Source organism: Protopterus annectens, chromosome 4.part0 (assembly GCF_019279795.1).
Source record: "Protopterus annectens isolate FY-2018-M chromosome 4.part0, PAN1.0, whole genome shotgun sequence".
Lineage (NCBI taxonomy): Eukaryota > Metazoa > Chordata > Ceratodontiformes > Protopteridae > Protopterus > Protopterus annectens.
In genome coordinates, this window is record NC_056733.1 from 1,414,308,679 (window position 1) to 1,414,334,575 (window position 25,897).

At 40.5% G+C, this 25,897-nt stretch overlaps 1 protein-coding gene across 5 annotated transcripts in view; it reads right to left on the reverse strand.

Annotated features, from left to right (window-relative positions):
- TCF7 (transcription factor 7) overlaps positions 1 to 25,897 on the reverse strand; it is a 1,045,913-nt gene that overhangs the window by 96,865 nt on the left and 923,151 nt on the right. For all 5 annotated transcript variants that reach the window (XM_044069246.1, XM_044069244.1, XM_044069247.1 and 2 more), the window contains one exon: positions 1,954 to 2,002. In XM_044069246.1, coding sequence (XP_043925181.1) covers positions 1,954 to 2,002 — 49 coding nt within the window. The remainder of the gene's footprint in view (positions 1 to 1,953; positions 2,003 to 25,897) is intronic.

Consider the following 25,897-nt stretch of genomic DNA (forward strand, 5'->3'; position numbering starts at 1 on the left):
CTTTTTCTTCTTCCTCTTCTTTTACATAATTTCTACGTCTCCCTGACTGATACTGCATACCAAGGTTACTGTAACTCACTTGTACTAATATCAACTGACAAATGTCCTCTTTCTGTGCACCCATTTAGTTCTTCCATGTCTTTTCTTAGACTTTCCAATCCTTCATTGTAATACCTGTTCTTGTGTCAACAGCAAAAAGGCTGACTTTGTTCTGTGTTCCCTCTGACACCTCTGAAATGAGCACACTGAACAGTACTGCACTCAGAACTGAGTGATGCTGTACTCCACTAGTTGCTTAAATTATTTTTAAAATAATATCCCTCGCCACATTGTTCTGAGTTCTAGCTTCCAGCAGTGCAAGCTCAGAAGCGAACCTTCTAGCCATGCAACAGTCCACGTCCTCAGTATTAGCCATACCCTCAGATCTTCTAGTTAGTCTATTAGTCTAGCAGCTGCCCACGTATAGGTTCATAGGTAGGTACTAGGCTATCGGCCCAAGGGCCTAAGTAAGCCTAGCCAACAAAGTTCCCTGGCTTACACCAACCCAAGAAAGTTAATTTCCTGTGCCCCTGTTGAGCAGAGCCAGAAAAGTGATCCCCCGGGTGTATTTCCTATTTCCCATCCACTCATCAAGATTTTTCTTGAAGAGTGCTAATGAAGAACTTTGCTTGACATAGATAGGTAGCTTGTCCCAGAGTATGGGAAGTCTCTGGGACAGGAATCTATCCCTCCAGCATGTCCTGTTTATTGTGGTGACAAGGTTTAGGTTCCTAGAGCGTGTAGCTCAGAGGGATTGGGATTTCTTTAGGTTTAGCATGTCCAACAGCTCTGGGTTTGACATAGCTTTATATGTTAGGCAGAGATCACCTCGGAGTAGGCGATATGCTACAGAGTAAAGCTGGAGTTTTTTTGAGGCCAGTAATCCTCTTTGTGAGGTACTTCTGTGGCCTTTCCAGCTGCTGCAGATGTCTTGTGAGGTACATTCCAAAAGGGGCGTTGTACTCTATAATGGGTATGAGTGTCGAGTAGAGGGGAACAATGACCTCTTTTTTCCTGGATGAGAACCTTGGTAGAGTTCAGGTACACACTGTCAGATTCTTTTGGAACCCAGTGGTAGTACTTGATTATGTTTACCTGACGTTCTGGCAATAAACCCTTGCTAACTATTCTCCCTGGGAAACTACCGGCCTTGCCCCACCTCCCCATCCTAAACTTTGTCTCAGATTAATAGGAAGTTGCAGTATTGGTAATGCATTTACTTGCAGTCAGTGTATTCTTTCATTATCAACTGTGAAACTGCACAGAAATTGTTTTCATAGTTTTAGTCAAGAGGTTTAGTTTTGAAGAAGAGCACCTTGGTGATTCTGTTTTAGGATTAGAAATTTCTTGCAAGCCAATGTCAAGTTTGCTGAGTGCTGCTATGTAGGAACAAAACTCTGTCTCAGGAAGGTTTGTGCTACATCAGTGTTAATAGACAAATGTGAGCTTTCCTTTCTTCATGACAGAGGAATCCAAATGCTTATGCAACACTCTCACCAAAGCAGCAAATAACAACCAACAAAGCTAAAATAAAATAAAATGGCAAAATCTGCTGGAAACCAACACTTTTATTGGACACAACCTCTAGTAAGTGCTTTTGTCTCTTCCAATTGAACACTCAGAGACTTCTTCAGACTCTGAAGAAGTCTCTGAGTGTTCAAGTGGAACAGACGGAAGCACTTACTAGAGGTTGTGTCCAATAAAAGTGATGGCTTCCAGCAGATTTTGCAATTTTTATCTTATTTTAGCTTATACAAAACTAACATAATGAAGTTAACATATGTTCACAAAGTAAACTGAACCAGGCATTAGAATTACATCTCAGGCAAAAGAAAATTTTAAATGTAGGAAAAAAAACATGTAACTTCTTTGTACAAGACAGAAAAATAATGTATGATAGAGACACTAACTTACCTGAGCTGGAATCTTGCTGCTTTTCTCTTGTTCGTCTTTTCTTTTTGCCCTGAACAAAAAATATATCATATAATTTTACATTTTACAGCAAAAGCCACTTCTGCATTTCAGTTCTTGTTTTAAACATAACAAATGCTGATAAGGCAGATGACAAGGTGCACTTGCCAAGCCATACCATTACCCTCACATAGGCACATTCTTGTCCTTGTTAGATTATGCACATCTTCTGCTAAATAACTGAACTTGTAGGGATACTTAAATTGGTCAGTGTGCAGTGTTCCTGAGGCTATGTATATTTTTTTCTACACAGTCGTTAATAAAAATATTAACTTTCTAGTGCATGTCACAATGGTATGCAGCTGTGACTGTCATCAGCTCTGTCCTCATTTGCTCTTTCCAGCTCTATGTCTGAAAATAATCGTATATTTTATGTTTTAAAGATGCCGCTAGCTGAAAGCCATTAACTTAGCAATGGCCACGTCTGGTTGTAAACTTCTTTAAAAGCAGGATATTTTAGATTAGCTTAATAATAAACAATTTGTCCCAGAAAACAAACAGAAAATATTAGGTTACTTGCAAATAACTTATACCACGGATTTTTACCACCCATTTTATTTTAATGTTATTTTAGTCAGATTACCTGATTTTACCAGGCAGGAATTAAGATACTTAAAACGCAACAAAACAGACTCTTCTAAAGGGATTGCTTTTAACATCTGACCCAACTGTGGAATTAAAAATGTTAGGTAGTAGGGCTTCAAGGACCTCTACATTGAAGTGCTGTTGAGGGTTACCAAAAACAGATGTGGCAACATCATATGCTGAATGGGTACACAGTCAGACATGACACTTCGCCAGCAATGTCCTGCTCTAGAGAGTCCATAGTTTGCTCTTTTTTGAGACAAGAGTGTCTAGACTTTTACCGTCAGTAAAAGGAAAGCTTATGAGTATACATGCTAAAGTAAAAATATGAGAAAAGGCATATGACGCTGATGATGCTGGAAGCAATGGCACATTAAAAAGATTGAAATTCATGGGTGAGTTCTACATACACCATGGACTCGGCTTTCTTCAGTTTGTACCAGTGGAATATCTACAGGCCATGACAGCATTACAAGCTCTCAGGGACAGAAGACAAAGTAAACATATTTGTTTTCTTATTGATTTACACTTTTTGTGACAAGGATTTTCTACCTCAGCAGAGCCTGATTTTAAAGAATGCCTGAAGGGAAAAACCCAATAGATTAATTACAGCTTGTTAAATCAAATACAGTGTACCTGCTGTAAATCTATCAACAACAGCAAGCAATTATATATACTGTAAATTATTATGGCAGATGTAAAGAAAAAAAAGATACATTGTGTAGTGAAGCTAAATCAGTTTAATGTATGGATGGACAGCAATTGAGTTGTATGATATTTATTAAAAGTGCCAGACAGTGACTGCATACATCTTTGAGGTTGAAATATGTTTTGAGATAGAAATATGTTTGAGCCAAGCAGCTGAAATGGTCATGCCAGACATGGGCAGCCTGTTAACTTTTATTTTTATTTATTTATTTCTGCTTTTGCTGACTGGGTTTGTCTCACTAGGCAAGTGGCTTCTTCTCAGGGGAGACCCGAGGTGGTATTCATATTGACAATGGGACATTTGGCTAGGACCACCGGGGAACTTGCTCTACTCTCTCTTTTTTTTATAAGTGCTACAGGGTCTTTTACAGCAACTTGAATTACCTCCAACTCATGTAGATGGAATTTGTTTTAAACAAAATCATCTTTATTGAATTATCATTTATGACATAGGCAATCACACAGTTAAATAAATGAAAACAAACCATACTAACATATTTTCAGCTGCAGACATTATACATTATATATAATCTTCTCTACAGTCATTGTCAATAGAAAATTACATACTTCATTCTATTTCTGCCTTCCTTTAAACCCCATTCCTCCTCTAAAACATTATTCTGATGTAGTTTCCAGAATTCCCATTTTATTCTATGCAATTTGCACCTAACCATATATAAAGATCCCACTTCCAGATCTTTTATCTGTTACCATATTCACTACTTCTAATACTGTTGGTTTAGACTTTTAATTTTCATTTTGTAGTAATTGCTTTTTAGCAGCAACAAGAACTAAATTCAGCAAGACCTTGCTATATCTAGGCATTTCAGATCCTGCATCACAGCTCAAAAAACATTTTCTTAGTTACACCAATTTGCTCAACCAGTATTTCTGACAGTGTAGTCTGCAGGGAAGTTTTAAAGTCTGCCAACTCATACACTTCCAAAAAATATGTTGCAAATTACCTCTTTCTTCCCCATCACACATACATTTGCAATCTACCTGAGGAAAAAAAAATCTGCTTGGGATATAAAAATACTTATGTAAACACAGCAAAAATCCAGAATCTTTTAGACTTTGTTGCATATTTGGGAGCCATACCCATATCCTCACATTGCTTCTTTAAGAATTGCTTATCCAGTCAGAATTGCTGATCATCGATGTTAGTTCTGTCTTACACTGTCACCCCCAGAATCTGATATCAATGCTGATCCAGTTGGGCATCAACACCCCCCTATTTTACTGGATACTGGACTTTCTCATCAACAGACCCTAAAAGTATGTGTGGGAAATAACAGTTCAATCAGTATTACACTGAGCATGGGTGTCCCTTAGGGCTGCGTCCTGAGTCCTCTGCTGTTCACCTTGTTGATGCATGACTGCATAGCCAAGCATGAATCCAACAAAATCAGCAAGTTCACGGATAATACCATTGTCGTAGGTCTTATCAGAAATGGTGAGGAAACAGCCTACAGGGATGAAGTGGAGCATGCAACAGCAATAATCTGGCCTTAAATGTAAGCAAGACCAAAGAATTAACAGTAGACTTCAGGAGGACTCAGGAAATGCATCAACCTATGGAAATTAAGGGGGTGGCAGTAAAAAGAGTCAAAAACACAAAGTTCCTGGGGGTACACATCTCAGATGACTTATCCTGGTTGACTCATATTAGCCACACAGTGAAGAAGACACAACAACGTCTGCACATCCTACGGAAACTGTGGAAGGCAAACCTGTCTCAGTCCATCCTCAAAGCCTTCTACAGGGGGGACAATTGACAGCATCCTCTCAAATAATTAATCATTTGGTATGGTAACTGCAAAGCATCTGACCGCAAGGCTCTCCTGTGGGTAGTGAGGACAGTGTAAAAAGTGATTGGTTCCTCGCTTCCATCCATGAATGATCTCACTCACCCTGCCCATGACAGTACTTCCACCTTTCCTCGGGCAGTCAGTATCTCAGCTTACACTGCAAAACAACTACACTGAACAGGAGCTTCTTCTCTCTCTATCCATAAGACTGTTGGACTTGAATGCCAGGCAAGACAGTGAATAACTAGATCAATATGCCACTTGCTATGAAGTATCAGCTATAGTAATCACTCTGGCCAATTGCTTCAGTAACTGGTACAGTTAACCTGATTTCTTATGCTACTACTTCCTGAATGTGTAATAGTCAGGAGTGAGTCACCACTCCATACATGTGCAATATGAACATCAGAATATTTCATATCACAACTGGTGAAGTGCAATATTCTAAGCAATCACAATGTGAAGTTATAGTCTTGCAATACCTACTAGTATAATACTGTCTAATGTCTTCTTGTCCAATTGTGGTAATTCATTGCATTGTGAAATGCTAGCAAGGGCTATGAAGTTAAAGTGACCAGAGGACTGGTAGCACCATACACAGTCCAGTTGCTTCTTTGAATGGCTTAACAAGGCAATTAAGCACAAATTATTACATTATTGTTTCTAGGAGTATAACCTGCTCAGGTGGTCTGTCAGTGACCTGAACATCGGTGGTCACAAGGCTGTGCATGAAGATCCAACAACAGATAAATGTTAATCTTCTTCCTGTAGGGTGCATATAAAGTTGCCATGCTCCTGCCTATTTCTGAAGTAACACACTATTAATATTGGCATTTAAAATCAGACAGAGATCCACTATTAGATAACTGTATAATGTCTGAAGGATTATCTACTTTTAAATTATTTATTAGTGTGTTAACAGAGTAGTTCCATGGAAGATGTAGAGGTAACCCGTTTTCACAAGATAAATGACAACTTAGGGGAAATAAAGTAACATGTTGTTGTACCCCATCCCTGTCACCTGAAGAAGAGGGCCACTTCATTGTTAAACTTATAATCCCACCCATAACATAAAACACTTTTCTTTTACTCAGTGATTTAAACTATCCTGCCCATTAACGAAGAAAACCTGCCTCAACAAATACTTCAAAAAAAGCCACTAGACTTCATAAATTTTACCAATCTCAAACATATGGTAAAGAGGCTGACAAGGGGTAGAAACCTGCTGGATATCATTATGACAAATATCACTGCCATTTTTGCTAACTTAATATCTATACCCTTTTCACAGTGATCACAGTGCTATGATGTTCCTGTTAGACACCATACCAGACCTAATAAAGCAAACATCTTTAAGGATTTTTCAAACAGCATCTATGGTTCCCTTAACAATCCCCTTGGATCACATAACAGGGATCTTTTATTAGACCACCCATCATAACCCACCAGTGAAATGTTCGTGGCCAATATATTTTAAACAACCATTTTGTAACATTCATCTTGTGAGGCACAAGTCTATTGGAAAAATTATACAAGAAAACTAGATATGGAGTTAAAAATCAACAAATTATTAAACTAAAATACATAAGGTACACAATCTTCAAAAATTATCCAGTCTAACACAAGGATACAATCAAATCCATCAAAAACAACTTAATAAAACAATCAAATGTACAAAGCATTGTTTGCGTTAAAACACTTACCAGCAGTAAGATGTTCTACAACTACATCTGAAAAATGAGATGGAAAGTAACAAGAATGTTTGTGCTAAAACAAAATGTTATGACTGTTACATTGCTAAGAGATATAAGTAATACACCAGCATACAGAAATGGAACAAATTTCAGGCCACTGAGTAAAATCCCAACTACTCTTCCAACTGGTATCACAATTTGTTACATCCAAAATGGTCACCTCTACTCTCATTAAGGTGAAAAACTCCAGTATGATGACACCAGATTAGACAGAGGGCCCAATTTATGCCAATGAAAATAGCTTAGTATATTCCCTTACACAATTTTAATAGAGCATTACAAATTGTTTACATTTCTGATATCTTAAGATATGCTACTGTAGTCCCAATACACAAGCTAAGCCCTTCCACAGGCCCCGGTAACTACAGATTGATCAGCCTAACAAACATATAGTACAAGGAGACAGACAGAATTTTTATGGAAATTCAGGCAGACACAGAAAACCTCCTTCTCTATGTCCTAACTCAGTACAGTTTTGCCAAAAGTAGTTGCTATGGTTGGCCTCATAAATTTCTTTTAAAGTATGATCACTGCCTTGGATGAAAGTTTATATATCTATGTGGATTACTTCAGTCTGTGTAAAGCATACAACAGTAAAGTCCATTAAGTAATCACACATAAATTCAGTGAAGTAAGGTAAATTAAACCATAATAAAATGGATGCCCAATTGGTTACATAGGAACACACAACAGGTAAGAATGGTGCTCCTATTCCCACAATCTTTTTGACCAGTGGAGTCCCTCAAGGCTTTGTGACGATAATTGTTCTTATCATCACTTTCACAGATGTCTAAACTGACATCATTGTCTATCTCACCAAATATGCAGGTGACTGCACAACTGGAAGTATTCTCTCTAACCCATCTGACATCACCTCCCCTTAATTTAATATGATACATGAATGGCACAGTGTAAACTACTTTCTCTTCAATGTAAAAAACTGGCATTCTGGAATTTGGAAAAAACACAGATGTACATACCACTGATGTACAACAATGAAGAGCTGAAAAAATATATTAAAAGACCTTGGAGCCCTTGTTTGATAAATACCCTTCATTTCATACCCATGTAGCAACTGCCATCTGCAACAGCACCTTAATGCATAACCCACTCACATGACATATACTACTGTTATAGAAGGCACAAAGATTACTCACAGAGAGAGAATCAAATGATTTATTGCCAAAGGTTATAGCCAAATAGTCTGCATATTCTGTTACTTTCTTAGAGGAGATCTGGGGCTTTGTATATAGATTACCAAAGGACTCCTTACTGTTTGAAACCCTTTCCTTAAATAGTTCTGGATAAGAAATAAGGGGGACACTTTTTCTCTATAAAAAATAATACCAGTCAAGTGTGACATCATCATACCTCAGAGACCTCTATGTCTATGGAATAAATTATTCTCTTAATTAAACTCAATCCATCAAGGTCAAGTCATAGGAAATGATTCCCTATGTGGGCACTCATAAATCCCAGCATGGGATTTGAAGCATCAAGTTCCTTGATGACCAATGAACCTTTGACTTTTGCATCACAAACTTATGCAAACTGGATGCAAATGGAAATTGGGGTGTTTTAACCATAGACATTCAACCTTCCAACACAGTCATCAATATGGTATAGACAGTGCTTTAATTCTAGAGTTACATGAAGATAAACATCTCCAAGGGACAAGATTGCCTGTACACAGGAAGGACCAAGGCATGCTTTTTGAATCCCAGCAGAAATATGGACTGCCCCACCATGGTCTACGATGACATCAAAAAGGAAGCTTGCTCTCCAGAGTCTGTCACTAATAGAGGGTCTCACACATGGGCTTACAGACAATCACCATTGGATCATAGTGTTTCTAGACTTTATTCCATTTCATAGGTTCATAGATTCATACTAGGCTAACTGCCCTTGTGGGCAATTTTAAGCCTAGCCAACTATCCCATGTGAGAATCAAACCCTGCATCTTGTGTTTGTAAGGTAAACACCCTACCCAACATTTAAGTGCAAGTTCTACTTTGGTAGACTTACCTACAGGCTTGGTCTGTGGAGCCATGGCAGTGGAAGTTGGCAACACAGCAAATATATAAAGGTTACTTGGTCTGCTGATGTTGTGCAGCTACACAGGTATACATCAGGAGATATCATTTTAACTAAAAATCCAGCCCAAAACTAAAATCACAATTTTTTTGAAGGCAAAATCAACAGGAATAACTTGGGGTAGTTCATCATGATTACAGCAAGGAGAACAACTGGTAAGTCCTTTTTAAGGCATCCAGAAATTGTTTCAAAAACAAAGTGCTAAAGTCAGGAATCCTGCAAATAAGCTGTACAGAAAGCCTCCTCCTGTAGGTTAAAATTAACACACATTTGGTAACACAAGGGCACACCAAACTGGGAAGCTCCCATCCCTGAAAGAAGAACGTAAGGAATATTCCATGAAAGTTGGGTAGCAGGTTCTATAAGGAGGCTCCCTACATGTTTGGGAAGCAAAGTCACTTTCCATGTCACAAGTGTAGAATGTGTCTGAGTAGTGTGATACCATAAAATTGACGATAAGACTAATAGATTGTATATCTGAGATGTGGTATAGATCTGATCTTTGGTCATTAATGGAAAAAAAAACTTGAAAAAATACATATTTAAATTTCAGGAATACTTCATGATCCATTGGTTTAAAAAAAGATGTATCATGTTAACAAAACCTGAAAGGGGATAGAGAGACAAGAGGTATTTATGTTAATAATAACTAAATAGTGTATTTTCCATTTCTCCAAAAAGATATTCATGTTGTGTGCAATTCTGTAGCTGTAGCTGGATGCACATTGACAGAAATTATGTTTGGCAACTCTCCAGTTCTTTCCATGATGGAGTTGGATTACAGGGGGCAGAAGTCTGACCTTGTCTAAGTATTTAACCCCAGCCAAAGCACCCCTGAAGTAGTGGAAAGTGGAACACCCAAGACAAGGCTTCTTTGAGCTGTGAATGGTACATTGCGTTTGACTCTGCTTACCTTTATAAAAGAATCAGGAAAATGAAAACACTTGGTCTTACTTGATGTTTCTTTCTGGAGTCCAGAGTTTACAGACTATATTTGTGTCTAAGACAGAAACAGAAGCATCCAGGATATTTCTGTGAATATGTACAGAATCTGTACAGAAAAAGCAAATAATTAAAGCTCCTGTGGTATTAAACTGCTGAGATTATGGTCCCAATTATAACACAGAAGTTCTCATAAATGTCACTGAAGACATACAGGAGCTAAGATATTTTGGGTCCACATCGCAGTTCGCAGACTGCTGTTTTACCTTTTAGTATCTGAGCATAAAACTCAATACCCCAAAACCGGTGAAAAAAAAAATTTCACAAGTTTAATTGTTTAATGTCTGGACAGTTTAACTTAGGATAAGGAACGGAAATGTTTTATGTGCTAAATAACACCTTTATTACTGCCCTCTCTCCTCTAACTATACGGCATAAATCTTGGTGGTGGGTTGGCTTCTGTAATGTGCTGTAACTATCCCCTTTTAGGGCTTCAACATCCACTTTTGGACTGATACCACAGGCAGTTAAAGGAGAACATGAGCTAACTGGGAATCCAGAGAGCTCCAGATGTTTGTCGTATGTTTCTTCTTTTCTTTCATGTCTTCTGCTTGCAACACTTCAACAGTGTCCATCTTACATCATCATACTGAAAACAACTCACTCTGGGATCAGAGCAGCAAGACATTTAAACATCCAATGTTGGAGTTTTGAAGATACTATATGTATCTTCAACAAATAATGATCATCACCTAAACACTTTTTTTATCCACTAACCAAATAAAGCCACTGAGCACAAACTTTGCAGAAATGACCCTGGGGTACAGTCTGTTTTAAAGTGACTTGTTCAGAGTCGTACAATATACAGATGGAGGCTAAGGAAATCAAACCTTGGACTACATGTAGAAGCTTGTTAACAGCTATAACTGCTTTTCACTCAACAGTAAAAGGTTCAAATGCATTTTTTAATACAGCATGACCATTGACCGAGAAAGTCTTCACCTTCAGAAGGCAACAGTTTTAAGGAGATCTGGAAGACATCCATGTCATCAGCCTGGAAGGGAACAATGTGGTACACGTACAGCTGTCTAATTCTGGGACAAACTGCTGAAGCACTAATGGAGGAAAACAAACAGCTATCATTTGCTGTGACTGGAAATGATATAAAAAAAGATGACTTGACACAGATGCCTTATGTTGCTAGAATCCAAGAAGTCACCTTAAGGGCATTAAAAAGAGCCATCACTGATGTGCTCATTGATAGTGCAAATGACAAGGTCAACACTTGACCTGTCAGTCCCAGCCACTGCCTAGAAAATCTGCTGCATGACTTATAAACTGCATAGCCTTTCTTACACAAAACAAATAATAAAGCTGTCATTTTTATGACGGAAAGGTAGTAGTGTCAGTAAATGTTTCTGGACCACGAGAAGGCATCAGTCCAGAAAGCAACTGTATTTTCAGAGATGAAAAAGCCTCATCATGGTCTCCATAATTTGCTTTCACTAGTGCTAAATTTTTGAGGAATCTGTGTAGAGAATATATGCAATGTGGGTCTTTTGGCATAAAAAACAAACATTCATACTTAATAATATAACACTTTGTAGTAGTGGTTTCTCTTTATCCTAAATCCTACAATTTCATATCATTAAGTTTAAATAATGGTTGAATGACAGGTTTTAGTATGTATTTGTATTAACTTATTATTTATTGCTGTGCTTATTTCAGGAAGAAAGCACTTAGTAAACATTTTTCTACAACATTTTTTGTGTGACTTGAATACCTGGTGACCACCTTTTCCAATGTTATTCTGTATTTAGTTTTAGGTCATAAATGAATTCTGCTACAGCATTTGCTAAGTATGTGAGCAGAGTGTCACTGCTGCAAGTGTATCGAGCTGACTGTTACAGTTGCAGGAATCTGCTTGCTACACTTGTTTTTTTGGGGGGGGGTTAACTTTGAGAAGTCCTTTTTTGGTCTTCATCTCTGACAGGACCTTTTCTCTTTTCTTTTTTTTTTTTTTTGAGGGGGGATATGTTTGGGGATCTGTAAAGGGTACCAGATGAGCAAGTTACAGTTCTAGGTCAATACAGACATTTCAATAAATTCTCATATGTTTTAAGTAAATGAAAGCACTTAATATGATTAAATGATATTTTCCTACAACTAGTGGTGTGACATGTTTTTTTTTACAGTTTATCAGTACAGAGATAAATATCAAAATACAATTTTCTGAGTTTTTGAAACCACTGACTAAAACTCTATAGCCAAATTTCAAACAGGCATTGTGATCTGTTCAACCTAGTTTTCACCACAATTTTTTTTAACTCAGGCACCAGTCTTACTAAAAAAAACACTGTTCATATAGTGCTTATATAACATGTTGTGTCTTTCTTACAATGTGGACAGACACTTACTCTGAGCGTCTTGAATGGAAGCTAGCTATTGTTGAAACAAAACATTAACCATACCATGTTGTTTTGTTTTAATTCATTATTTTTTCTCTAGATTGTAACTGATGTACACAACTGTTATCTAGGAGTACAGGTGTACATTTGAAAGAAATACTTAAGTATTACGTTTATTTTTCATTCTGAAGCTGTACCAAGTGATTACATAACAGTATTAATAGTACTGCTAAAAGTAGAGTCCATGATCCTTTATAAAACTGGGTTATCCATATATTATCTCATCCCTTTCACCTCTGTCACTGCTCACTTATTAATTATAACAAACTACACATTTCAGCCATTCATAGTGCTGGCCTACTTTTTGCTTCCACACTGGCAGGATTAGCTTTTCCTTTTAAATTTTTAATTATAAATGTGGACATTATATTAATTAAACATATGTAGGTTTCTTCTATGGTTTTAATAATGTATGTTTGTCTGTACTTATCCTATCTAGCATTTTTTTTTTTTTGCAAAGGCTCAACTCGTTATTTCTTTTTGTACCAGTCATTCTGCATGCATTTTCTGTACACCATTAAAATGGGGACCATAGCCCTCAACAGTCCAGGTTTTGCCTCATATTTATTGGTCTGTTCCTCATAAAATCTGTTTTTTTTTATTTTTGTGGCAAATCAGTGAGGATTGAATTCACAAAGCAATGACAGGCATTTCAGTTTCAGACTTCATGTCCTTCAATAAAATGCACAGTAATACAACACCCTTTATCATTGCAACTTTCCAAGTTCATGACAGCAATATTTAAAAATTGTCCCAATTTTATTTTATTTATTTTTATTTATTTTATTTTACATTTGTTGACCGGGAATTGTCCGAATGAACTAAGAATAGCTCTTTTTCAGGGGAGGCCTGGGGAGAAAAGCTACAAAACAAAAAGAATGTTACAAGTTCAAATGTACAAATAAAAGGTAGATTTTAAGACATATTCTAAAAGTTAATTTCAAGCACATTAGAAAAATAAATGATAATAATATAAAAACATTAATCAATTTTGTTCTGTGACACCAGCCATCATTAATTTACAGAAGTTAAGACATGATGCAGTAGAGGCAAAAAGATGTGAGGATAGTGGGGAGTTTATGGTATGTGAAGACATTTAAGTAGGGTGAGACCAAAGGCATGACCATAGAATTTTTAAGTGTTCTTTAGCAGTTACTTTAAATTGTTTTAATTGGGTTTGTAACCTGACTTGAAGGGGAAGTTTGTTCCATGCAATAGCAGGATGGTAACTGCATAGGTTGCATCCCATATTGGTCCTAGGTTTGTATATAAGTAACAGGTCTTGGTCGGAGCGGTTTTGTCCCCCCATTATTTTTGGCTTTGTCCAGATTTTTGTGCTAAGAGGTTGAGAGGTAAGGTAGGGACAGACTACTGCATTTTAGTTTCTGTGGTGTCCATTGCCTTACTTGGATAGAAGGAAGTTTCTTTGCTCACCAGTGGGAGTGGGGAGCCTTGAGCAGCCTATCTGTCCCTGAAGGAGTGCCCTCAGCACAAGAGCTTGTAGTAATTGGTTGTTTTGGACCATTTCTAGCTCTTTTGAAGTTCCCTGTTTAAAATCCGCCTCTGAGCATTTTTGCGCGGTTGTGCGCATAGCGCAGCACCGGTTAAACCTTTCTGGCTCCGCCAAGTCTGCTCTTCAAATTTTCACTTAAGAAAGCTCTACTCTTATAACAATCTAGTCTAATTGCTTTACTATAAGCCTAGCACTTGTTCTCAAAATTTCTCTTCTAAGTAAGCACTCGCAAACTAAAGTAAGCACTACATCCACCTACCTTCCCTGTGAGTACCCACTTCCCTTAAAGGCACAGCACTCCCTTAAAATTGTTAGCATGTCGAGTGGTAGATTGCTGGCATCCTATCTGGTTCAGCTGGTTAATCTGGGAATCTTGAGACAATGCTACAATTGTCTCATGTACACAGAAAACCCTCTCCACCTCCCAACAAACACAAATACATGTGAGAGATGCAACTATATAGCCAAACTGGAGGCTGAACTCTCTCAACTCAGGACTGGCAAGACCAGACAGGAGGAGAAGGTAACCACAAACACACACCAAACTCAGTCCCACATAGACCTACCACATCTGCAAACCAAACACATAAAAACACAAAGACATACTCGGAGGCTCTAACAAAAAAATTACCAAAACAACAGAGGCTTCCAAGGCAGACACCCAAAAATCCACCACCTCAAAACATAACACATGCATCACATACTTCAACAAATCAGTGTGTCAAACAATCACAGCCCTTAAGGCCAAACACCATGCCTGATACACTAGTAATAGGTGACTCTATAGTCAGACACACTGACGTTCCGCTTACCAGGCTGAACAAGGAGAGGGTAACGGTGAGCTGCTTATCGGGAGCTAGGATCCGCCACATAACACACACACTCAGGTCACTCCAAAGCAAGTACAAATATGACTCCGTCATTGTCCATGCCGGCATGAATGACCTGAGACGTACCTCCCTGGACTACATGAAAAGAGACATAGAGGAGCTCTCTGATTATGTAGCCCAGACTGGTATGACCCTGACCCTGAGCAGCATCTTGCCCTCACCAAGAATGATGCCACAATACAAAGACAAGATGACCAGCTTTAATAATTGGCTCAAATACTGGTGTCATTCTAGGGGGATCCAATGTCTGTCTGCTGGGGATGACATGCTGGACAAGCCACGCTGCTTCACAAGGGACGGCTTGCATCTGTCACCACTTGGCTTCCGGATATTGGCTAAGGCTCTTGCCTCCCCCATAGTGCCCTTTTTAGGCAAGGCTCAAAAGACAAACCCACCTCCTTAGAAAACAAAAATGGAAAAAAATTAAGGGTAATGCTGCTCAACGCCAGAAGTCTAAATCTCAAGATGCAGGCTCTCGAAGCACTCCTCAGTATGGAGGACATTGATGTCTGTGCAGTAACTGAAACCTGGTTCAAGGCTCCTGACAGCACCCCAGCGCTACCAGGCTATACCTCGTATCATGCGCTTTGGCCCCAAAACTCAAGCCAAACCAAAAAGGGAGGGGGAGTGTCCATATTCATCAAGGACACCCACACCTCCAGGTTAGTGGCAACACATGAAGCATCAGAGACCATCCAGGTGCAACTAACAGTAGGCAAAACTGCTATACAACTGGTAGCATGTTACAGACCACCCTCCCAATCTCAGGAAAGTACAGTTTTGTACCTACCATAAATGTAGATGTTCGAGGATTCCATTGCTGCAGTCCTTACTATTGGGTATAGTCCGCATCCAGTCGGCCCGAATACCAGAGTATAAGGCTGACGTCGGTCAGGGCGCATTAGACTGACGTCAGTACGTCAGGGTACTAATGCGCATGACCGGCGTCACATCCTCAGTCTTTTCTTGCCCCAGATGTCAGAAGACCCTAAAAAGACAAGGCCCAAAATACCTGCACCAAAACATGAACAATATATATAAAAATATAAGCAGGTAAACTCACCTACACAACCACCCCTAACACAGAGGGGAAGGAGGGAGGTAAATTGGACTGCAGCAATGGAATCCTCGAACATCTACATTTATGGTAGGTACAAAACTGTACTATGTTCTTCGTTTTCCATTGCTGCAGTCCTTACTATTGGGTAGAATCCCAAAGCAGAGGTAAGGGAGGCTGGCAAATCATAAAGAAGCAGGAGCTGACAACATGCCTTGCAAAACAGCTGTGGCAAAACCAGCCCTAGACTTAGAGTAGATAGGAAGGTGATAATGCTTAGAGAAAGTATGCACTGAACTCCAAGTAGCTGCTTCCAAAATATCCTTAGTGGCCACCCTCGTAGAAATGCTGTTGAAGTGGCAGTAGCCCTAGTGGAATGAGGCCTAATCCCAGCTGGAACCTCCTTGCCATGATGGGAATAACAAAATGCAATGCAAAAGCCAATCCACCTAGAAATAGTTTGTTTTGACACAGGCTTGCCCTGCGAACTCAAAGCAAAAGAAACAAACAACTGCTGAGACTGCCTAAAATCCTTAGTCCTGCTTAAGTAATAACGCAATTGCCTGTGTACATCTAAAGTATGCAAAATCTTTTCCCCTTTATTTTGGGGGTCTGCATAAAAAGTAGGCAAATGAATAGTTTGGTTTAAAGCCACACTAGAAACCACCTTAGGCATAAAGGAAGGATTAGTACGTAATGATACCCTATCCTTATGGAAAATCAAAAGGGCTCGACTGCCATAAGGGCCTGCAACTCAGACACCCTTCTTGCAGAAGTAATAGCCAACAAAAAGCAGTCTTCCATGACAAATATTTCAATTCAGCAGTAGCCGCAGGCTCAAAAGGTTGTAGAGTAAGTTTTTCCAACACAAAATTGAGATCCCAAGCAGGAGTAGGAGCTCTACGTGGGGGTCTTATATTTTTTGCCCCTCTAAGAAACTGCTTGAACAAAGGATGCGAAAATAATGGTGGGTCACAATCATAGTGAGCTGAGATTGCTGCAGCATGAATCTTAATGGAAGAGAAGGACAGACCCTTGTCCAGTAACTCAGTAAGATATTGAAGAGCCATACTCAAATTAGGCTCAGAAATCTCCAAATTCTTTGCTTTACTCCAAAATAAAAATCTCTTCCATTTTGCTGCGTACACTTTCCTTGTACTAGGTCTTCTAGCTTCCATAATCACATTTAAAACTTGTTGAGGAAGTTGAGACCTGCTGTGTGTCAACACAGAATATGCCAGGCTGTCAGATGAAGAGAGTGAAGCTTGACATTGCGCAGATGACCGTCCTGCTGGGATAACAGATGTGGAATCAAAGGTTAAGGCCATGGAGGCTTCTTTTACCAGACTCCGTAGCAGAGGGTACCAGTGTTGCCGAGGCCAATCTGGAGCTATCAAAATCATCCTTGGCCTGTCCTGTCTGACCTTTAACAGTACCTTTGGAAGAAGAGGCAGAGGTGGAAAGGCATACACATGAAGGTTTGTCCAACTGAAAGACAGAGCATCCACTTTCCAAGCTGTGTGATGAAACCCCTTTGTGCAAAACTGTGGCAGCTGGTGGTTTAGTGGAGAAGCGAACAGATCTATGCCTGGAGTTCCCCATGACACTGTCAATTTCTGAAATACATGAAGATCCAGTTTCCACTTGTGGGGATCCATGATTTGTCTGCTTAACACATCTGCTAAGGAGTTCTGTGCTCCTGGCAGAAACCTTGCCTGAAGAGTTAGGTGCAAGCGTAGCGCAGTCTCCCATAAAATCATTGCTTGCCTGCATAGAGGATAAGAATGTGTTCCCCCTTGTTTGTTGAAGTACCACATGACAGTTGTGTTGTCTGTTAGAATCAACACCTGCCCTGGAAGAAGTAACTCCTTGAAAGCCAGTAATGCGAACTGGACTGCTAACATCTCCTTCATGTTGATATGTAGATGCTGTAGTCTGGCAGGCCATTTGTCTTGTATCCACTTTCCATTTAGATGAGCTCCCCAAGCAATGTCCGAGGCAGCTGTCGGTAAAATCTGACTCGCCTCTGGCCGGGTCACAGAGAGTCCCTTGTTTAGGTGACATTCCTGAGCCCACCACAAAAATTCTCTTTGAAGGCAAGGTATTATTTGAATGACAGTGTCTAAATCCTGGCAGTGCTGTGTCCATACATTTTTGAGATACCATTGTAACTTCCTCATATGCAGTTTGGCATTGGGAAGCACCAGAATACAAGATGCCATGAACCCTAATGCTTGAAGGACTGTCTCTGCAGTCAGCACGGACTGATGAGATAGTTGATGGAAGTAAAGTGATAGACTCTTTTGTTTGTCCGGGGTTAAAAAGGCCATCTGGGCTGCTGTGTTCAGTCTCACACCCAGAAAGCACATGTCTTGAGAGGGTACTAGACTGGACTTTATTTCGTTCACAGAATACCCTAGGCATCTTAGCACTGCTATAAGATATTCCAGATGCTGTAGAAGGTCTTCCTTTTCTTGAGCCAGAATCAGGCAGTCGTCTAAATAAGGATAGATTTGAAGTCCTTGTAGCCTGAAGTAAGCTATCACTGGAGCCAGAACCTTTGTGAATACTCTGGGCGCAGTAGATAAGCCAAAGGGCAATGCAGAGAACTGATAATGAGAATCTCCAGCTTGAAACCGCAGATACTTCCTGTAACTTAGCCTGATAGGCACATGAAGGTAAGCTTCCTTGAGATCTAAAGTTACCATCCAGTGATCTTTGCCCAGCAGGGGTAAAAGCTGTTGTAACGCCAACATCTTGAACTTGGGAATGTCCAGAGAAGTGTTGAGGAGAGATAAATCCAAAAGCAGTCTCCACGTGTTCCCCTTCTTTGGTACTAGGAATATGCGAGAATAAAATCCTAGGCCCCTTTCTGATACAGGGACTGGCTGAATGGCCCCCATTTGGAGTAACTGAGAAACTTGCTTGTGAGCCTCTTTTCTTTGTGGAGGAGGAACGTCTGGCATGCCTTTGAAAGGGGCATTGTATGGAAATAAAATCTGTCTTGAGTAATTAAATCCCAATTTTCTTTGAAAAGAGACAGTCGTCCTTCCAAAGGAGCTGCCAGACGAGAATCTACTGGCAGCTGAAAAGGCAGGTCATTGGGTCTGTTTACGAAAGGACTGACCCCTGCCCTCACCAGAAGTCTGAGCAGGTGAACTCCCTGTTCTAGGCCTAAAAGAACCTTGAGCCCTGCCCCTACCACGTCTAGACCTACCCCTAGACTGGGAATCATAAGCAGGATATGTCCACCCCTTAGCAGGCCAATTTCTACTAAACTTCGTGGCTGTACCTGCAAAAAATCTTTAACAGTTTGCATAGACTTAGCTTTGTCCTCCATTTTCTTTAAAACTGCTTCCACAGGTGAACCAAACAACACATCAGACTGTAAAGGAGCATCCAAAATCCTTGTCTTAACATGCTCAGCCAAATTTTGATCCCTCAACCAGGCATGCCTGCGAAGAACAGAACTAGTGGCAGCCACCCTCGAGGAGGCCTGCACAGCATCAAAACCACATTGCAAAGAATGCTTGCCCACTTGTTCAGACACATAAACTAAATCCAGCAAGTCTTTACAATCAATACCTTCCGCCAAAGCATCCACCTTAGATTTCAATTGTGAAAGGAGAAAATTTTGATATTTCAGCATGTGAAACTGACAATTCAATGCTCTCATGGCTAGAGTGGAAGAAGTATACACTTTCTTACCCCACCTATCTAACGCCCTTGCCTCTTTGTCAGTGGGAACAGGATTTTTAACCACAGAGGCCTTAACACCTTTAGGCCCCTGAGAAACAGTTTCTGGGTCCGCCCTAGGACTCTTAAACAAATACTTATGAGCTTCGGGCACCCTATAGTACCTATCAGGTTTAACAGGAGCAGGAGGCAAAGAATCAGGGTTCAGGGAAGCCTCTGCAAAACATCTTCCACCACATTCAACACAGGAGGTATAGCTAAGGGCCTATGCTGGGGTAAAACAAGAATTCCCTAAGCCTCTTCCTGGAATCAGAGTAATCCTGGCCTTCCCATTTAAAGTGCTCCCTCATGGAATGCAGAGTCTCTGAAAATGAAAAATCCTCAGGAGGAGAAGCCAAGGAGTGGCATCATCCACATCAGAATCAGAATAATGAGGATACTCCTGCAAATCTTCCAGAAGACTCAGAAGCCCCTGAACCCTGTTCAAAACTGTCAAACTCTGGTTCCACCCTAGGCCTCTTATCAGGAGGGCCCATAGAACCTCTAATCATAGTAATCAAATCTTCTGCCATTTTAAGCATATGTTTCTTAGGTACAGAACCCGAAGGCTAGGAGAAGCCCCTACTGAAGCTGAAGTTGGCCTACCTCTAAAAGAAGTTTTGGCAACAGAAGGAGAGGCTCTAACTACTTTGGGAAGAGAGGGAAGAATAGTTACCTGAGAAGCCCCCTCAGCCTGGCCTGCCTCCTGAGAGGGTACATCCTGTAACAGTAAAGTTTCTGCCTGAGACTCCATAGAAACTCCTGGCAAAACCTCTGGCTCCACTGAGCCACCTAAAGAACCGACGTCCGAGACTGCGGTTCATCAACCCTAGGCTTCGCTGTTTTGTCCTTGCGCTTTTGGATCGAAGCGGCCGGAGCATCCGACGGCATTTTATAATTGCAACGCTTCCCAAACACTAATCTGGCACAGTCTAACCTCCTCTTAATAGTGCGTTTGTTAAACCTAGCACAAGAGCGGCAACCAACAACGTCGTGCTCAGGCCCTAAACAAGGTATACACAATGTATGGTAATCCCTATGAGGTATTTGTTTCCCACAAGAAATACAGTTATTCACTTTTTCTGACATCCGGTTAAATACTGAGGCAAGAAAAACCAAAATGTTCCCCAACGGGTACTTAGCCAACTCTGATTCGGTCTGAGACTCCGGTTTCGGAAAGATTTCAGAACGCCAACCTGCACTCGCAAAACTGCTTCTGCATCGGACCACGCGGCAAAAAAGACTGAGGATGTGACGCCGGTCATGCGCATTAGTACCCTGACGTACTGACGTCAGTCTAATGCGCCCTGACCGACGTCAGCCTTATACTCTGGTATTCGGGCCGACTGGATGCGGACTATACCCAATAGTAAGGACTGCAGCAATGGAAAACGAAGAACATCCCCACTCAGCCTTCCTGAAGACATTGGAGGATATGAATGTCTCACCAAACACCATCATATTGGGAGACTTCAACTACCCTAACATAGACTGGGTGCATTATTCTAGCCCAAACACCCTAGCCCAAAGGTTCCTGGAATTCATAAATTCAAATGCAATGGAACAGCTAGTCACCTCTCCCACAAGGGGAGATAATATACTAGACCTGATCATCACAAACATGGGGACAAAGTGCTCCACACCGGAAGTATACCCTTCACTAGTGAGGTCTGACCACAAACTAATCACCCTGGATATACATATCCCACCTCCACCCCCAACACAAAAGACTACAGTGAAAAACTTCTCAAAAGCCGACTTTACACTTCTTAAAACTGAGATGGTATGCTTTAAGCCCACTGGGACAGTGGAAACCACACCCCACAATGCAGAATCCTTCACAAATGCTTTCTACGGACATCTCCAAGAATGCATGGATCATGCAATCCCAAATAAACCAAGACCCTCTCCAACAAGGGCAGGCGTCCTGTCTGGTGGACCCCAGCCATAAACAAATTGTATAACAAAAGAAGGAAGCTACTGCACGTCAGAGCAAAATCCCATAAAGAGAAGGCATCTCTGATCAGCACTAGTAGAAAGCTATGTTCTCTCATAAAAACATTCAAGGCCAACTTTGAGAGAAAAATCGCTATGGACACTAAAGATAACCACAAGGCCTTCTTCAGCTATGTTAGAAACCTGGGCGGAAACCCTCAGGTATGTTCAGAGTTAGTTCACAATGACAAAAAATACACAGGACCCACAGATATTGCCAACATTCTGGCAGACAGGTTCAGTGCAAATTTCTCCCCTCCCTCACCCCCAAAAGAAGAAATACTCATCCCAGCTGACTGTAGCCTCCCTGTCATCTCAGATGTCCAGGTGAGAACCGCCCTCAGCAAAGCTAAAAACACAGCATCAATGGGACCCGACGGTATCCCGGGTTGCGTGCTACGAGAACTCCAAGAGAAGCTAAACCCGCACATAAAAATGCTATTTAACCTTAGCCTTACTACAGGATATGTACCTGAAAACTGGCGTACAGCAACAGTAGTCCCACTCCACAAAGGAGGCACCTCTACTGACCCTGGTAACTACCACCTCATAAGCTTAACCAGCCTGGTCTGCAAAGCTATGGAAAGAATCATTATGGAACTAATAAACAGAGACATTGGGGACTTACAAACACTTGATCCCACCCAGTTCGGCTTTGTAAAAGGCAGATCCTGCCTTTTAAACCTGGTTGACTTTTTCGAAACAGTCACTAGAGCTATTGACGAGGGCAAAGCAGTCCATACAGCCTACCTGGACTTGGCTAAAGCTTTCGACACAATACCCCACTCTGGCATCATAGACAAGCTCAACAGCTTAAATGTAAATCCATATGTCACAAGATGGGTGGCAAACTGGCTAAAGGATAGAACCCATAAAATCAAAATCGCTGGAGCCATGTCAGACTCAAAGCCAGTGACAAGTGGTGTCCCACAGGGCTCTGTCCTGGGACCCCTCTTGTTCGGCATTTATTTCTCAGATGTGAAAGCAAACATGGGTGGGTTGTGGCTGACAAAGTTCACAGATGACTGCAAACTAGGCGCCATAGTCGATACACCAGCTAACACATACATCCTACAGAAAGGCCTCACTGAAATGGACAACTGGTGCCGGAGTCATGGCCTTAAACTAAATGCCAAAAAATGTATAGTCATCCCCTTTGGGAAAAACAAAGTGCCCACAAATTATCACATAGGCGGTAACCCACTGAGTACAGAAAAAGTAATCAGAGACCTGGGGACCCAAGTCGATAGTGACCTCTCATTTGACACCCACGTTGCCAAAGTTGTTAGAAAGACTTTCTACCTTTCCCACCTTATCATGAAGGGATTCACATCCAGATCAAATGAGGTCATTGTGCCCCTGTACTCCTCCCTTATCAGGCCCATGATTGAGTACAATGCCCCATTTGGTATGTACCTCACCTGGCACTTGAAACAGCTGGAGAGACCCCAAAAGTACCTCACCAAAAGGATCAAGGGTTTCCAACATGTCATATGCTGCCAGACTAAAGAAACTCCAACTCTATTCAGTAGCATACTGCCTACTCAGAGGTGATCTGTGCCTGACGTACAAGGCCATGTCCAATCAGGAATTGACGGACTTGCTCCACCTCAAAAAATCCAAATCCATCAGAACCACGAGAGCTAAAGATTTGAACCTCAGCACAAATATGAATAGGACATGCTGGAGGGACAGATTCATAACTCAGAGGCTTCCCATACTCTGGAACAGAATCCCAGTTTATGTTAGGCAGAGCCCCTCACTGACTCTCTTCAAGAGAAATCTTGACGAGTGGATGGGAGATCGTAGGTTTACCCCAGGGGTCATCTCTGTGTCACTACTAGACAGAGGCACAGTAAACTAATTCTATTATGTAAAGGGGTCTTCACTGTGTCACTACTAGACAGAGGCACAGTACTCTAAATCTATTCTGTACACTTTTGTACCATTACATGGGGTGGCAAAAGCCACATCACTATGGCTAGGCTTATAAATGCCCCAGGGCAGATAGCCTAGTACCAAACTATGAAACTATGAAACAAAGTGAATATTTGCAAAAAAAAAAAAAAAGGAAAAAATGCATGTATTTCAAATTACAATGGAGGAAAAATGTATTACTTTCTCTTGAAAGTGTCAGAAAGATAATTAAAAAAATGAACTATTTAACCTTGCAGTGAAGGCACTGACCTTCATTTACAGCATTGGTTAGCAAATCCAATGTTTTAAAAATAAAAAAAAAATCCAATGTAATTCTGAGCAAAATATTAATTGCTAGCATAGCATGACCAAAGAGGACGGCTCAGTGGTGTAGATCCTAGCACTGTCGCCTCACAGCAAGAGGTTCTCTGGTTCAATTTTTGGCTGGGGTGCCTTCTGTGTGGAGCCTGCATGTCCTCCCTGCATTCATGTGGGTTTCCTCTGGCTGCTCTGGTTTCCTCCCACATTCCAAAGACATGCAGTAGGCAGATTGGACACACTAAATTGGCCCTAGGTGTGAATGTGTGGTGCACTCTCTGAGGAGGGCTGAGCCTCAGGCTAGCAACCCGACCCTGTAAAACCAATCCCTGCTACAGAAACGAGTACTGAAGGGTGCTTGTTGCTTGATGTGCTGTATGCATGGGAGAGAATCCAGGATAGCATGATCAAAACCAGACATACTAAAGCTATACTGCACATGACTTTTTAGCACCTAGCCTCAAACGTTTTACATGGCTATTCTACAGGTGGTTGAGGTGAAATTCCTTGAGCATCGGTACTCTGAAGGAAAAAAAAAACATTTTGTGGAATATAATGTTGATCACCATCTCCCATAGGAAGTCATTACTAATGCAATTTTTAACTGTGTACTTGCAATAATTCACCTCTTTTGGGAGAGTTCTTCCTTCTTCAAGTTGGTGCGAGTGAAGAGTTGGTACATATATCTTTGGGGGGGAATCACCTAAAAGGGTTTGTTTTGGATCAATCCCACATCCAGTAACCACACATCCAACTAAACTAAAGACTGTCTTACTGGGGGAGGTAGCATTGAGCCTTCTATGGCTGTTACCTTTAAAGTCAGTTGTGACTTAGAGCAACATGACATGATTGCATATTTCAGAATATAGTTCAGCGTCCTGGATAGTTACATCTACAAGTTCTCTTCCTGAAGTGAGAGTACAAGTATCCTCCTGGAAATATAAGCAGCATCCTTGAGTATAACCCTGATGACAGACTTGCCTTGCTGTTGTGGGCACCCACTCGGCTAAGATGATAAATTAGTAGAGGGACATAGCACTTTTGTCCTGTGGTCAGTCAACATCTGTTTTCCAAATCCTGCACCTACTCAGATCTAGTACATTGTCATTGTTTAGGTAACAGACCATTTCTCTCAAAAAAACAAATAAAATAAGAAAGCAAGCAGCACCTTAGACTTTATTTGTACTTCAATTTCATCAAACAGCGGCTGTTGCAGCTGTTGAGCATTGCATGAATAACACCTATGTGTTTTCCGTGTTATGCCTGAACACTATTGAAACTAGAATTATTAGTTAATAATATGCATCTGTTTCATTATTGTTTGTTTATCTTTTCGGCTTTTCCCAGTTAGAGGTCACCACAGCGGAACTCCGGTCCCCTAATGATTGGCAGTAGATTTTTTTTTTTCTGTTTCATTATTGTAATTTCCTGTATTATACCTTGCACTGCACTGTACTTTTTCTTACACTGGAGATGAACAGACACCTGAAATTAGAACAGAACTTTCAGAACCTCTGTGGGTATGGCACTATTAATATCTGCTGCCAGTCATCTCAATGGTGCCATAAAATACATTTTAACAGACTTATCAGCCAAGACTAGTTACTACCAGGGCCACCTAGAAGAGACACAGGGGTAAGGCAGCAGGTGTGATTTGTATTGGTCTGAAACAGCTTCTTGTGAAAAAAAGACAAAAAATAACTAAATTCTGTGAAAATGTGACAGAACCTAATGAATGTTCCCATTGCCTCTTAAATATATGGATATGTCTTTATGTCTTTATTCCAGGTAGTTTCAATAAGTTTTCAAACTCATGCTGATCCTCATTTACGTTTTGTGGTGCCCTTCATAGCATGATCTTTTGTTTGTTTCCCAAAAAGTCAACAGCAATTTCAAATTACCTGGTTTCAGTTTTAAGTGAGTCTTCTATACTCCATGAAACCAAGTAAAATGTTTCCTTAACCACGGTAGAACTCACTTTCATCCAATGCCCTCAAAGTTCACAGCTCATAAATGAAAATGACATTTACAGATTTGTTCATACTGGATTGCCTCAAGAATTAACTACTAAAACTATTAAATATGTACTAATTGTACTTA